Source organism: Festucalex cinctus, chromosome 14 (assembly GCF_051991245.1).
Source record: "Festucalex cinctus isolate MCC-2025b chromosome 14, RoL_Fcin_1.0, whole genome shotgun sequence".
Taxonomy (NCBI): Eukaryota; Metazoa; Chordata; class Actinopteri; order Syngnathiformes; family Syngnathidae; genus Festucalex; species Festucalex cinctus.
Window position 1 is genome coordinate 26,407,538 of NC_135424.1, and position 15,654 is coordinate 26,423,191.

General features: G+C 35.6%; 1 protein-coding gene across 15 annotated transcripts in view; it reads left to right on the forward strand.

Moving 5' to 3' along the window:
* Positions 1–608: 608 nt before the first annotated feature.
* The window catches only part of aprt (adenine phosphoribosyltransferase), a 131,710-nt gene continuing 116,664 nt past the window's right edge, over positions 609–15,654 (forward strand). For 14 of the 15 annotated variants that reach the window (XR_013278306.1, XR_013278308.1, XR_013278307.1 and 11 more), the window contains exon 1: positions 609–874. Coding sequence is in view for 5 of the 15 variants with exons in the window: in XM_077494582.1 (XP_077350708.1) it covers positions 786–874 (89 nt within the window). In the remaining 10 variants the exon portion in view is untranslated. The remainder of the gene's footprint in view (positions 875–15,654) is intronic. The other variant, XM_077494584.1, reaches the window with a different exon arrangement.

Here is a 15,654-nt window from a genome sequence, read left to right on the forward strand (position 1 = left end):
CCCAGTTCTGAGGACTCTGGTTCGAGTCCAGGCTCCGGCGTTCCTGGGTGGAGTTTGCATGTTCTCCCCGTTCCCGTGTGGGTCTTCTCCGGGTACTCCGGTCTCCTCCCACATTCCAAAGACATGCATGTCAGGCTGATTGGGCACTCTGAATTGTCCCTAGTGTGCTTGTCAGTGTGGATGGTTGTTCGTCTCTGTGTGCCCTGCGATTGGCTGCCAACCATTCCAGAGTGTCCCCCGCCTACTGCCCAGAGCCAGCTGAGATAGGCGCCAGCACCCCCTGCGACCCTTGTGAGGAATAAGCGGCCAAGAAAATGGATGGATGGATAATATTGTACATAATGTTATTGCTCAATATCACCCCACAAGAGTGCATTCTCTGTGATATGTGAATTGGTATTGTGTTATAGTGAAACATCTTTTAAACTTTTAATAATGATAATAAAAACAAATATCTTTTCAACTGTGATTATATTTTAATTTTATTTTTGAAAACTGATCTTTTAGTTTGAAAACCGGATGTCGTTCTCCGTGCCAGCGTCCCTTCGAGCACACTACCGTAAATCTTTAAAAAAGGGCGTACAGAAAAAAAATTAAGTGCGGCTGACTTTACCACATAAAAAGAAAAGGCGGCGACCTTTACCTCAGTCGGTGACTGTGGCACGAGGTTTGTCCAAGTGGCTTTGCCGTACACTTCCGCTGCAGATTTCGCTTCGAACGCAGTCGAGTTCGGGAAACCAACGCCACACTCTGAGGGCACCTCGATTATCGTTTTATTAAATTTAATGGAGGGACGCTCAGATTCCAAAATTGAACTGCTTCGTCGAAGCATCCGTGCCGTTCCAGACTTTCCTAAGAAGGGCATCTTATTCAGGTAATCGTTTAACAAAATACCCCCCTAAAATATTTGGTGCTTTGTAGTGGTAACCAAATGGTTTCTATTGCGCTACAAAAAAAAAAAGTATGTTATAAGTATATGATGTATGTGTGTAGTTGTATGACATAAAGATAAAAAATGTATGCGGTGTTGTAAATACATTGCGGAGAAGATATGCTGCATTCGAGGAAGGTCGGAAGTCGGAAATATCTGAGTTCAAACCAGGAAGGGGTGAGGTTGTCAAGATTTATTTTTTATTTTTTTTAATTGACAAAATTGTAATCAAAAGCCAAACACGTCAAATACAACACAAAAAAAATCATCACACAAACAGTAAAGAGAAAGGGAAAAAAGAAAAAACAAACAAAATAAAAGATGCCAGGGGTCTTAAACAAAGAAATATTAAAAATACCAAAATGAGAACATAAAATCAAAGTCTTGACAGCCTTTTTATTTTTGGAAGTATAAATGGACTGAAAATATACATCAATCTCTTTCATAAACAGAAAAAAAAAAGGTTTCGATTTTGCACATTTACATTTATGAATATAAAACTTAGCAAGATAAATTAACAGATTAATCAAATAATATTCTTTTTCAAACGAACTGTCAGAGTTGGAAACCCCCCCCCCAAAAAACATTCGGCAAAGAAAGCACAAAATTACAATAGATATTGTCCAAAATAAATTTACAAATGTCTTGCCAAAGCTTGCGAGCATAAGAGTGCACAAGAGTCTCTGATTGGGAGTCACAGAAGGAGCAGTTCAGATCCATATCATAACCAAATTTAACAAAAAATGATTTCACAGGATAACAACGATGAATCATTTTAAAAGACACCTCCTTCACTTTGTTGACCAAGAAGAATTTCTGAGGCAGGGTCCAAATTTTTTTCCAATATAAATTCTTTACACGAGAGTTCCAGTACGATATTACAGGTGACACAGACACAATATCAGATTGGAAAAGGGCACAAACTTTGCAATTGTTTCTATGACTAGAAGGATTAAAACATAATCTACCAATTGGTAATTCAGTAATATCAGCGATTGGAGTGTCAGTTGCAACACCAGTGTGACCCCTGTACAGCATCAAAACACCAGAAGGAATAGCATAAAAAATGACAGCAAATTGTTTAGGCGTCACAGGCATCCCAAAGGCATCCCCTACTGTTGAATAATTGACTCACCCAGATAATATTATGCTCAAACCAGGTCTTAAAAAAAAACTTGACTTGTTCTTGTAACAAATGTCTCGGTTATTCCAAATAGTGTAGCGGTGTGGTGAAAAGTTATGCTTGTAAATGAGTGACCAAGCAAGCAATGCCTGCTTATGGAAATTCAATAAGTGGATGGGGATCCTTTCAATTTTATATTTACATGACAACAGAAATCTTAATCCACCAATTTTGGAAAAAACATAGTTTGAAATACAGTTCCAAATTGAATCAGGATTATTCAGAAAAGACCTAATCCAGTTGATTTTAAAGGTATTGTTCAAAGAGCCAAAATTTAAGAAGTTCAGTCCCCCCTTCTCATATGTATTTATAACCACAGATTTTTTTAATGTAATGCGTTTTATTCTTCCACAAGAAATTGAAAAGCATCTGGTCTATATCTTTAATAGTCTTATCTACATACAATGAAAGGGCAACATAAGTAAGTCTGGAAATACCTTCTGCTTTGCTTAATAGGGTTCTACCTCTTAAAGACAAGTCTCTAAGAAGCCACATATTAAATCTTTTTTTAGTTTTTTCAATAACTGGTGTAAAATTCAGGGGACTTCTTTTTTCTCATCTTTAATTATAGATATTCCCAAATATGTAACTGTGTCTTTGACAGGAATGTTCAAAATTGAGCCAACAACAGAGTCTTTCACTGCCATAAGCTCACATTTATTTATATTCAGATATAGTCCAGAAGCCCTAGAGAACACCTTTATGATATCCGGAGCAGACACAATCTGGTCAGAATCCTCAAGAAAAAGAGTAGTATCATCGGCTAATTGACGAATAACTATTTCTTGTTCTGCAATTTTAATACCTCTCAAAGTGCTTGACTTAATATAGTTGGCTAAAAGTTGCGTAACAAGGAGGAAGAGGTAAGGAGAAATCGGACATCCTTGTCGAATTCCCCGTTTTAATGTCAAAACGGGGAGTGGTACCAGTACTCAATTTAATAGAGCTATTATTATTAGCATACAGGGTGCGAAAAGCTTTATGGAAAAAATAACCAAAACCAAATTTTTCTAAAGATTTAAATATAAACTCGTGTTCAACCGAATCAAATGCTTTATAAAAATCCAGAAACAAAATATAGCTATTATCATTAATAAATTCAGAATAATCTAAAATGTCTAATACCAGCCTAATATTATTAGCAATATGCCTATTAGCCATAAACCCGGACTGAGACTCATCTATAATATCATTCAAAACTAATTTAAGTCGTTTGGCAAGCGCAATCGCTAATATTTTATAATCGTTATTCAAAAGACAAATTGGACGCCAGTTATCAATAAAAAGCAGATATTTTCTTGGTTTCGGAATAAGCGTAATCAGACCTTGGGTTAATGTAGGAGGGAGAGATCCATCATTAATACTTTCTGTGAACAGTTTTAACAAAAAGGGGCTCAACTGTTCAGCAAATATTTGATAAAATTCTGAAATTATTCCATCGACCCCAGGAGATTTATTTAGTTTAAAACTTTCGATGGAATCCGTAATTTCAAGAAGAGTCAAAGGAGCTTCACACATCTCTCTATCAGTAATATCAATTCTATTCACCTCAATCGAGTCTAAAAAGTCAGACGCACTCCTCTTACAATACTGAGAGGTATACAACTTACTAGGGGTGTTAAAAAAAAAAAAATCGATTCGGCGATATATCGCGATACTACATCACGCGATTCTCGAATCGATTCAATTTAAAAAAAATCTTTTTTTGTTTTTTTTGTTTTTTTTTTAAGAGCTCAGAATTGTTCATTCGGTAGTCTTACTGATTCAACGTCTTATCATCATTGCCTTTTCTTTTTTTTTGTGTGTGTGTGTGAATCCATTTTTAAACTTCCATTTTTAATGGAAAAATATTCAACAAAACGTCTGACTTCGGGTTAGGATTCACATCTTGAGCATGGAAGAATGTTATATGAACGGAACATTAAGCCTTAATATTTTATTTTAATGCTGTTCAAACATGAAACAGATTACAACCTCTATAAGACTGAAATTTCAGATAAATAAATAATACATTTTCATATAAATCTTACACTCTACAAGCTTACTGATTAGTATTTTCTAAATTTGAATGAAAAAAAATCGCAACAATCGACTTATAAATTCGTATCGGGATTAATCGGTATCGAATCGAATCGTGACCTGTGAATCGTGATACGAATCGAATCGTCAGGTACTAGGCAATTCACACCCCTACAACTTACTATAAAAATTAGAACAGTATGTAGCAATCCGTCTAGGATCATCACAAAGATCATTATATATAGTAACAGGGCGGCAAATGTCAAAAAGTGATTTATGGCCCCCATAAAACAATGATTTATGGCACCCCCCATAAAACTTTATTGCACCCCCAATAAAACTTTATGGCACCCCCCATAAAACCATTCATAACCTAGCCCTTTGAAGTATGCCCCGCCCCCTTCCGGCATCTTAGCCAATCAGAAGCCGTTATTTTGAATTAAGCCCTACCCCCCATAAAACTTTATTGCACCCCCCATAAAACTTTATTGCCCCCCCCCCCCCCCTCCATAAAACCATTCATAACCTAGCCCTTTGAAGTATGCCCCGCCCCCTTCCGGCATCTTAGCCAATCAGAAGCCGTTATTTTGAATTACGCCCTACCCACTTGCCACCTTCTTAACCAATCAGAACCCCAGGGCGGCTTCTGTCAAAAATGATTGATAACATTCTGCTCTGCTTCCCACAACATCAAACACATGTTTTCCGGTTCCCCCACTCTTCAACAAACAAATGATTCCTTTGAACCCCCAAACAGTAGCTTTTGTTGTCCAGGTGATAAAAAACTTTTTTTTCATCTTACAGGAAGGATCCTACCACCAGCTTTTGAAGTAGCAATGGGGGAAGCCCCCCTGTAATTCGAATTACTGATAAAGCTACCTACTTTGAAGTAGAACGGGTACCAACCGTAGGAACCCCCGACCCCCCCCCCTTATCACCATGTTGGGCGGCAGGAAGCCCCCACCACCGCCCTCTATCGGGTATGTGCGTGCGTGAATGTAAATTAGTACGAGGCTCACTTATTCGAGTTAAAGTGTTGTAAATATTAAAAAAATGTTATCCATTTGTTTTATGTTTTTTAAATAAATAAAAGAGACTTACCGGTGTTTCGGAATATGAAGTCGCGTCTCCTTCGAGGTTTTTTTTTCTTTTTTTAAAAATAAAATAAAAAAAATAAAGTTTCTGTTTCTAACCAATTCTATCCGATGGAGAGAGGGAAATATAGACGAAAAAACAGATTATTCGTGCGTAAAGGGCGGTTATTTAACCCATTTCAGAACCGCGTCCTTCTTTTTCTTAGACTAAAAACTTGTGTATCTGTGTGACTATGTAAAAGCCAATGGGGTGGCGGGGAGGTGTGACTCCCTCACGCCGTGGTAAACGGCGTCATCTAAAGGGCAAAGGATGTTACAGCGTATGATTAAGAGAGGGAGCATTAAAGTTAGTCTACAAAAGTAAATTAGGGTATTAAAATGTTGATAATGAATGTAAAACCTAAAAATTTGATTCAAAGGTATTCATTTTGTAAATTATACATTTTGGATGACGGAACAATGTATGGCATTAGAGTAGCCTTTAAATATTAAGTAGGGTTAATTTTAAATTTTTGGCGACAGCAGATCGAAACTAGTATCATACTAAACCCCCCTGCAGCCATCTTTTTAATGTTACTGAACACTATCCGTATATTAAACCAAACTTAACTCATTTACGTTTCGGTTACAAATGATACGTTTTATTTTTATATGGTATCTATTATAAGACGATGGATGCTAGAATTTGTACATTTTATATATACGTGATGTTTATAGGTATGCTTAGACGTGTATGTTTTTATTATTTTATGTTTATGATTGTGTTTTCGGTGGTGAAACCCCGGCACTATTTTACGATGAGGCGCAGTGATCTCTCGTGTGGGCGTAGTGCCACTAGGTCGGTAGCGGTGTGATTTAGGTCACATGAGCCAATCAGGTAGCTGCTGCTTTCTCCTCACCATAGCAACCGCATATCAAAAATGGCGACCACAACGTCGGAGAGCGAAAGGAGAAAAAAAGTTAGAAAGAAAGTGGTGAAAAAACTTCGTTCCCGTTCAGGTTTGCCCATCGCTTCAGCTGGCCCCGTTATTCCAGCCATCTGCATCATTTGTAAAAATAAATTTCAAAGTAGACTCGTCTGGGATTGGAAGGCACACGGAAGAGGGATCATCTCGCCAAAGCAGAAACATTGTCAGCAGGTATGTGCTACACACACGCGTGCCCATTTCTGTTATTAATGTGACTGATATTTAGTATAGGGCTGAAAATAATTTGTTGCTAGGTTAAGTTTTAAGGCTATAGTTTATTAAAAAAGGCGAGCTGCTGAGTGATTTATCGAGTGAATCCAACAGTTGTTACCAAACTCGAGTTACCTGTCCCCATCAGTCATAATATAGTCACAGCTACACACTCCCTTTTCCCCAAACTCTCTCTCATCAACCTCAACAAACACTTTACTTTACTTAAATCTGTGATGTGCATATACTGTAAAGAGGTGATGTGACAATAACACTTATAATGTAATTGTTTTTTTGTCTAAAGACGGGTTGGTTGCTGCAGGCCGCTGAGATGAAGAAAGACTGTTCCATTCTTCTGCATATTCAAGACAAAAGACTGTGTCACAATGGAGGTGCAGTTTTGTTTCAGAGATTACACAAGGGTCTTAAAGTCAACAGCAACAGAAACAGCAACCAGGGACGAACAAATGTGAGTTGTTACATTGCACTATTTCATTGTCACTTTGCTAAAATTACACATTTCAAAAGTAAAGCATTGGTCAGCAATATGTCACTTGTATTCTGTTTACATTTCGAGACAGCATTAATTAGAAAGCATGACTCTGTACATATTAAGTGTGTGTGTGTTTTAGACAACCCAATGCTGAGAGCTACAAATTCTTTTTGTGAACAAGTAATCCGTCAAAGGATTATAGTTGACAAAGATGTGATGAGAATGGACAAGCTAAGGGGTTTGTGAACAGTGTTAAGAAACACGGGGATCTTGATGCTTCAGACTACAGGTAACATATAAATCTTCATATTGAAACACATTATCTGAAATCTATGGGGAGAGATTTGTCTAAAATCTCACTGTTTCAGAGAAAAATAGTTTGCTGACAAGCTCAATTTAAGTTAAAAATAAATAAATAAATAAAATCGATTCTCTAAAAATGAAAACCGGTTGGTTGTTAATTATTACATGCAAATGTGTTTTTTTGTCTTCTGTATTTATAATTGTTCTTTGACCAAGAAAGTATATAGGCCTATAGGTATATTTGTATTTCTATCCAAATATACGATTATTTACTAGAATTTTGAGTAGGATATCCAAATACCAAAATATTCAATAGCTGCAGCACTAATAATACAAATTTTGAGTTGTGGCATGCCCACACGAGTTATTTTACCACACACCCATGTCAAAACTAGCTTACTGCACACACACTGCACCCCAACTTCAAATTTTTGCTAACGTAATAATAATAATAATAATAATAATAATAATAATAATATATTATAAATTTTGTTGGATCCAAAAGCAACTTACATAATTATAGTTTCATATGATTGTAATTGTCTTATTTTCAAATGTTTAAATATTTCCTTGATTTGAACAAAATATAATTGTTTAGAATAATCTTGATTTCATTTATTACCAAAATAATTGTGATGAGTATTTTTTTCCATAATAGAGCAGCCCTACTGTGATGTGAATATGTGCATCTTGTGCTCAACTTTCCCTTTAATTTTCTATTTCAGACAGGATATACTGAAACGAAGATTGAGGTGTGATTTCCCCCAGCTGGTTTTTCACACCCCTTTCCAGCAACAACTCTGAAATGGTTTTTGTAGAGACATTATCAACAACTGACAAACTTTTAGACAGGGTACCTCACTCATCAGATACATCAACTACTGAGTCTACTGATGTAAGCCAAGTTTTTGTTGTTGTTTAAGTTTATAAGGTTTGTATATACGAATGCGCTGTGTGGAAACGGGTTTTAACATCTATCGTTTTTGTAATATTTAAAAAACTAATAAATATACTGTTTTTTTTTGTTTTTCTTAAACTGATTTATGAAAAGGACTTGTAATCGCAAACTCTTTTTTTAAAAGCAGTAACTGATTTAGGAGGTGGAGGGGCAATGTATTATGGGGATCATACTTTTTGAAATCTTTAAACTGTCGATTGTAAGAGTCTTCTATCTTGATGTTAGCCTTTTTATCTGAATATGTATGAATGAAATATCTTCTAATTATCAGCTCGGATTATTTCAATGGATAGCCCTGTAACCCTTAGGTTAGTAGTTTTTTAGAAAGTATCTGGGTATGAAATATGTTATGTTAGGAATATGGCGCGTACGTGAAGAAGGTACGTCTGGCTATGTATTTTATGTTTTTGAGTTGTTGTATATAAGATTGCGTTGTACATAAGAATTTTACCCCCTCTTACGTTTTTAATGTGTTATAAAACTAATAAATGTACTGATTTTTTTTTTTTTTTTTTTAAAGGATTAGGCTTAGAGAAGGTGTTGGTGGCACTCTCATGAGCAGAGTGCGCAAGTTGTTTTACCCCCTCTGCAGATGCGTACACGTATAAAATGCTATTTTTCTGTTTCTAGTTTTGTTACCGCTAGTGCTATAATTTGTGTCTATACGATTTTATCGGATGTCTCTATGTATTTTTGTTGTAGTTTAAGTTTATGAGGTTTGTATATACGAAAGCGCTGCGCGGAAATGGGTTTTATCCTCTTATCGTTTTTGTAATATTTAAAAAAACTAATAAATATACTGTTTTTTTTTTTTTTTTTTTTTTTTACTTAAACTGATTTATGAAAAGGACTTGTAATCGTAAACTTTTTTTTTTTTTTAAAGCAGTAACTGATTTAGGAGGCGGAGGGGGAGGCTGGTTCAAAGTGTGCATGTGTGCATGCGTGTGTAAGGTGTCGGTGTTTACTCCGAGGGGGCAGTAAAACAGTCTTTGAAAGTGATTGTCATACGATGCTTCGATCTGAAGTATACTACTTTGTAGTCGTGTATAAATAATTTTATACATTCTTTTTAAAAAGAGAGAAATGTAGGTACGAATGTTCGAGCCTGTTAAAATGCAGCGAACTTTATACTTGATTTAGAAATTATTCTTTAATTTACTAGGGCAATGTATTGTGGGGGTCATACTTTTTGAAATCTTTAAGCTGGTGTTTGTAAGAGTCTTCTATCTTGATGTTAACCTTTTTATTTGATGATGTATGAATGAAATATCTTCTAATTATTACCATGGCTTCTATCAATACCCTTGTAAGGCTTAGGATTGTAGTTTTTTAGAAAGTATTCGGGGTATGAAATATGTTATGTTCGGGACATGGTGCGTACGCGAAGAAGGTCGATGTAGTTTTATTTTTGTTTTGTTTACGATTTAGTTTTTTTTTTTAGGGGGATGTAGGCATCGTTTTAAGGTGCCAGGTGTATTTTGTATAAATAATATATGGATACTTTCTTTTTATTTTTGTTACCGATAGTGCTTTGTTTCGTGAAACCCTTATGTTTTGTTTTGTTTCTTGTTTTTTTTAACTTACCCTTCGAAGATAAATAAAACGTCTTTAGACTTATCGCTAGCGAAGATGTAGCACGTTTAACATTCTAAATAGTTTTATCGCTGCACGACGTATTCGAACTAAGAGATCCCAAGTCTTTGTGAGTTTTTTTTTTTCTTTTAAATACTTAGAAATACCCATTGTTAAATTAGCCTATAAGATATTATTGAATATGATAGGCTGTAAGATTAGCTATACTAAATCACCCCTGGATTTAAAACACAAAACTATGAGATTTAATCAGAGCGTAACAATCTACCGCGACGATCTTTTTTAATCTTAAAACCGCTCTTTGCAGCAATTTACCTAAATATATAGTGAACAAACGTGTATCTTGTATGACTAAGAGACATTTAACTTTTGATTGAACGATTTATTTTTTTCCTTACAAATCGCGCTTACTTTCCAATGATACGCGTAGGTAAACAATTTTTTACAAGCATGATTGTGAAATAACAGCTACTAAATTACTTAATTTGAATGAATAATATTATTTAAGACGTCTACCCATCTAACGCTTTAAAAATAGCGACATAATTCAGATAAAAATATTATTCGTACTATATTGTTTTGTTTTTTTTACAATAGTTTCCGAGTTCTCACAATAGATGTTCGATGATACTATTTTATGTTTTTCTTACCGGTATGATTAACTTGTATTACATTTATGACTTTTCGCTATTATCTTTGCATCGTTTTAAGGTGGCCGGTGTATTTTGTACAAATAATATATGGATACTTATTGATTTTTGATCAATTTTTACTCGTATATTTACCTACTTTTGCTTTTAGGCGTATGTTAGTTAGTTAGTTACTTGTATATGAGTGCGTATTCTAACTTTCCCATTCACTTCTTGGTTCCATTCCATCACCCCTGTGAGACCGGACTCGTCTACTTAATATCACTAAAGTCTGTTCAAAAATCATTGGACACCCTGTCAGAGCCTTATCTTCCTTTTGTGACCGAATCCTGCTCGATCCGTTTCACTCACTTCATCGAATGTTTGAGCGGCGTTCATCATCTCAGCAGGCTGAGACGCCCCACTCTGACGAACACAGCGGCGGAGAAGTAGGAGGTGGACTACATTTGTCCCCAGATCACTAAAATCTCTTGAACAGTGACCCCCCTCCCGGGCCAAATTGCGACAGACTGACTGACTGACACGTAGCACTTTAGTGTGAAGCACGGAGCACTTTCTTTTGTTGTTTTTTTTATTGTTATTTATTATTTTTCGTATTTGTTTTTTTTTTTAATGTTCATTGATTTCATGTTTTGTTTTTTAACTTCCCCTCGAGGACAAATAAAAGCGTTTTTGAATTGAATATTTAATTACTTGTAGTATTTTATTCATTTTTAAGTTATTTTTTGGTCTTAAAAAGAGAAACTAAAGTCTTTATCACTAGAAGTTTAATAGTTTTTTAATTCCTATCCACGCATCCCTCACCACTTCCTTGCTCCACCGGTGGTCTAAAACTCGATAAGAAAACAAACGATAAACATGATTTTAATCCATACAGATATATTTTTTATTTAGTTACACGGGACGTCAACAAAAAGACATGATATACATTGTAAAGCACCTCAAATAAAACATAGGGACGCACCTTGCTTTCATTAACAGTTTGGAAGTTTTTCATTTCATTTTTTAGATTCAAAGACTCGTCGTTGTCGTAATAATATTTAGCACAGTCAATAAACAACGTCATGACGGTCACCAAATGTCCCGCTTTAATATCATGGTTACACCAATTATTCAATACATATTCCATCGTGTTAGTCATGTTTACACGGTTCTTCAACAGTTTTGTTCTCAATGGATGTGTGTAAAATGGTTTTCTCTACAATTTCTATCCAATTATGCAAGCTTTCGAAAAAGATTCGCCCATCTCACACGTACCAATCAGCGATCAGATCCAGTTGTTCATGGCTCAGTCCTCCGTCCCAACAGTTATCGAGAACGATCTTAATTCTGTCTAACACCATACGCTCATGAACGTAATCGTGTAGCACAAATTCTACGATGCGTTGGACTTCCTCGGTAGTCGTCTCACGATGGGTTATGGTTAAGATACGGTGAATCGTCGACAGAAAACGTCCGTTACACAGTAGTTTCATGATACCTTCAAAATTCCGAGCAAGATAATACGGTTCCCGATCATAAAATAAGCAGGGATGTCTTAATTGACTCGGTAATTTTAAATCACATCCGGAGCAATTCTCAGCGAGTCGTCGTCGTCCACGGAGGTCTCAAGAGAGGAAACGTTACTTTCCGTACCGTCCTCATTCGGGCGATCACCGGGTTGAGGAGACCCGGGCGGAGGGTTATTCTCCTCTTCCTCAGCGATAGGGTCTATCATCTGTAAATATAAACGTGGGTAACCCTCCTTTTTTTAATTATTATTGATGTTATTAGGCTACATCGATTCGTCAAAAGTAGTTTACCGGGATGGATGCCGTAGACCCGAAGTCAGTAGACGATGTCGAGGATAAGTTGCAAGCGGTCATGGGGCTGGAACTCCGGTAGGGTCCGTCGATAAAGGTTACGTTTGCCTCATCCTCTTCGACGTCCGAACGCTCAGGACTAGATGCTGTAAGATTTGGCGGCTCGCTGAAAATCTGCATACTTCTGGAGAGTCGTGGGGATGTCCAGATCGTTCTAACTCGATCACCCGGAGGTGGTGGCACTAGTGAATCTCCTCAAAGATTATTAAACGTTCGCAATGTTAGGGGGAGCGGTCTTTATTAGCACGAGACCCCCCACAGGGGTGTGGTTTTTACCAAAAAAAGGTTGGTGGCGCTAAAACAACAGATTTTTAAAAAAATGAAAGTCAGAGAGTCTCCTTGATTCCTTCGCACATTAAAATCAATATGCGACTAATATAAAAACATTTACCGTAAAATAAAACATCTTTGAATAAGTCCCCCCTGTTTTAATCCGGGGTAAAACATTTAACGATAATATTCGTCAGTAAAGACACAAGGGGTATAAGCCGACGTTTAAAGCGTATAAAGACGTCGCTAAAGAGTAAACTCTCGGAATAACTTTAAATTATAAAACGTTAGCCTCACGAATAATTAGTCAATACGGGAATCGTGTTGTTAAATATTAATTACAAATTTTAACGGTATACGTACGCATTCAATAAAAATACAAGCGGGCGATTAATACTCGGCAAAGTTACGCCTAGAATTTTTAAAATCCGTAAAAATGTGTAAACACGTTTTGTTTTACTTTGTTTTGGAGGGACCGAGTATTTTGAAACATTTCATAGTAAAGCGTAAGGAGAACTAAAAAGTTTCATAAAGGTAATAATTTGACTTTATAAAAAACAACCAAAAAATAACTTAAAAATGAATAAAATACTACAAGTAATTAAATATTCAATTCAAAAACGCTTTTATTTGTCCTCGAGGGGAAGTTAAAAAACAAAACATGAAATCAATGAACATTAAAAAAAAATAAAAATACGAAAAATAATAAATAACAATAAAAAAAACAACAAAAGAAAGTGCTCCGTGCTTCACACTAAAGTGCTACGTGTCAGTCAGTCAGTCTGTCGCAATTTGGCCCGGGAGGGGGGTCACTGTTCAAGAGATTTTAGTGATCTGGGGACAAATGTAGTCCACCTCCTACTTCTCCGCCGCTGTGTTCGTCAGAGTGGGGCGTCTCAGCCTGCTGAGATGATGAACGCCGCTCAAACATTCGATGAAGTGAGTGAAACGGATCGAGCAGGATTCGGTCACAAAAGGAAGATAAGGCTCTGACAGGGTGTCCAATGATTTTTGAACAGACTTTAGTGATATTAAGTAGACGAGTCCGGTCTCACAGGGGTGATGGAATGGAACCAAGAAGTGAATGGGAAAGTTAGAATACGCACTCATATACAAGTAACTAACTAACTAACATACGCCTAAAAGCAAAAGTAGGTAAATATACGAGTAAAAATTGATCAAAAATCAATAAGTATCCATATATTATTTGTACAAAATACACCGGCCACCTTAAAACGATGCAAAGATAATAGCGAAAAGTCATAAATGTAATACAAGTTAATCATACCGGTAAGAAAAACATAAAATAGTATCATCGAACATCTATTGTGAGAACTCGGAAACTATTGTAAAAAAAACAAAACAATATAGTACGAATAATATTTTTATCTGAATTATGTCGCTATTTTTAAAGCGTTAGATGGGTAGACGTCTTAAATAATATTATTCATTCAAATTAAGTAATTTAGTAGCTGTTATTTCACAATCATGCTTGTAAAAAATTGTTTACCTACGCGTATCATTGGAAAGTAAGCGCGATTTGTAAGGAAAAAAATAAATCGTTCAATCAAAAGTTAAATGTCTCTTAGTCATACAAGATACACGTTTGTTCACTATATATTTAGGTAAATTGCTGCAAAGAGCGGTTTTAAGATTAAAAAAGATCGTCGCGGTAGATTGTTACGCTCTGATTAAATCTCATAGTTTTGTGTTTTAAATCCAGGGGTGATTTATTATAGCTAATCTTACAGCCTATCATATTCAATAATATCTTATAGGCTAATTTAACAATGGGTATTTCTAAGTATTTAAAAGAAAAAAAAAAACTCACAAAGACTTGGGATCTCTTAGTTCGAATACGTCGTGCAGCGATAAAACTATTTAGAATGTTAAACGTGCTACATCTTCGCTAGCGATAAGTCTAAAGACGTTTTATTTATCTTCGAAGGGTAAGTTAAAAAAAACAAGAAACAAAACAAAACATAAGGGTTTCACGAAACAAAGCACTATCGGTAACAAAAATAAAAAGAAAGTATCCATATATTATTTACACAAAATACACCTGGCACCTTAAAACGATGCCTACATCCCCCTAAAAAAAAAAACTAAATCGTAAACAAAACAAAAATAAAACTACATCGACCTTCTTCGCGTACGCACCATGTCCCGAACATAACATATTTCATACCCCGAATACTTTCTAAAAAAACTACAATCCTAAGCCTTACAAGGGTATTGATAGAAGCCATGGTAATAATTAGAAGATATTTCATTCATACATCATCAAATAAAAAGGTTAACATCAAGATAGAAGACTCTTACAAACACCAGCTTAAAGATTTCAAAAAGTATGACCCCCACAATACATTGCCCTAGTAAATTAAAGAATAATTTCTAAATCAAGTATAAAGTTCGCTGCATTTTAACAGGCTCGAACATTCGTACCTACATTTCTCTCTTTTTAAAAAGAATGTATAAAATTATTTATACACGACTACAAAGTAGTATACTTCAGATCGAAGCATCGTATGACAATCACTTTCAAAGACTGTTTTACTGCCCCCTCGGAGTAAACACCGACACCTTACACACGCATGCACACATGCACACTTTGAACCAGCCTCCCCCTCCGCCTCCTAAATCAGTTACTGCTTTAAAAAAAAAAAAAGTTTACGATTACAAGTCCTTTTCATAAATCAGTTTAAGTAAAACAAAAAAAAACAAAAAACAGTATATTTATTAGTTTTTTTTAAATATTACAAAAACGATAAGAGGATAAAACCCATTTCCGCGCAGCGCTTTCGTATATACAAACCTCATAAACTTAAACTACAACAAAAATACATAGAGACATCCGATAAAATCGTATAGACACAAATTATAGCACTAGCGGTAACAAAACTAGAAACAGAAAAATAGCATTTTATACGTGTACGCATCTGCAGAGGGGGTAAAACAACTTGCGCACTCTGCTCATGAGAGTGCCACCAACACCTTCTCTAAGCCTAATCCTTTAAAAAAAAAAAAAAAAAAATCAGTACATTTATTAGTTTTATAACACATTAAAAACGTAAGAGGGGGTAAAATTCTTATGTACAACGCAATCTTATATACAACAAC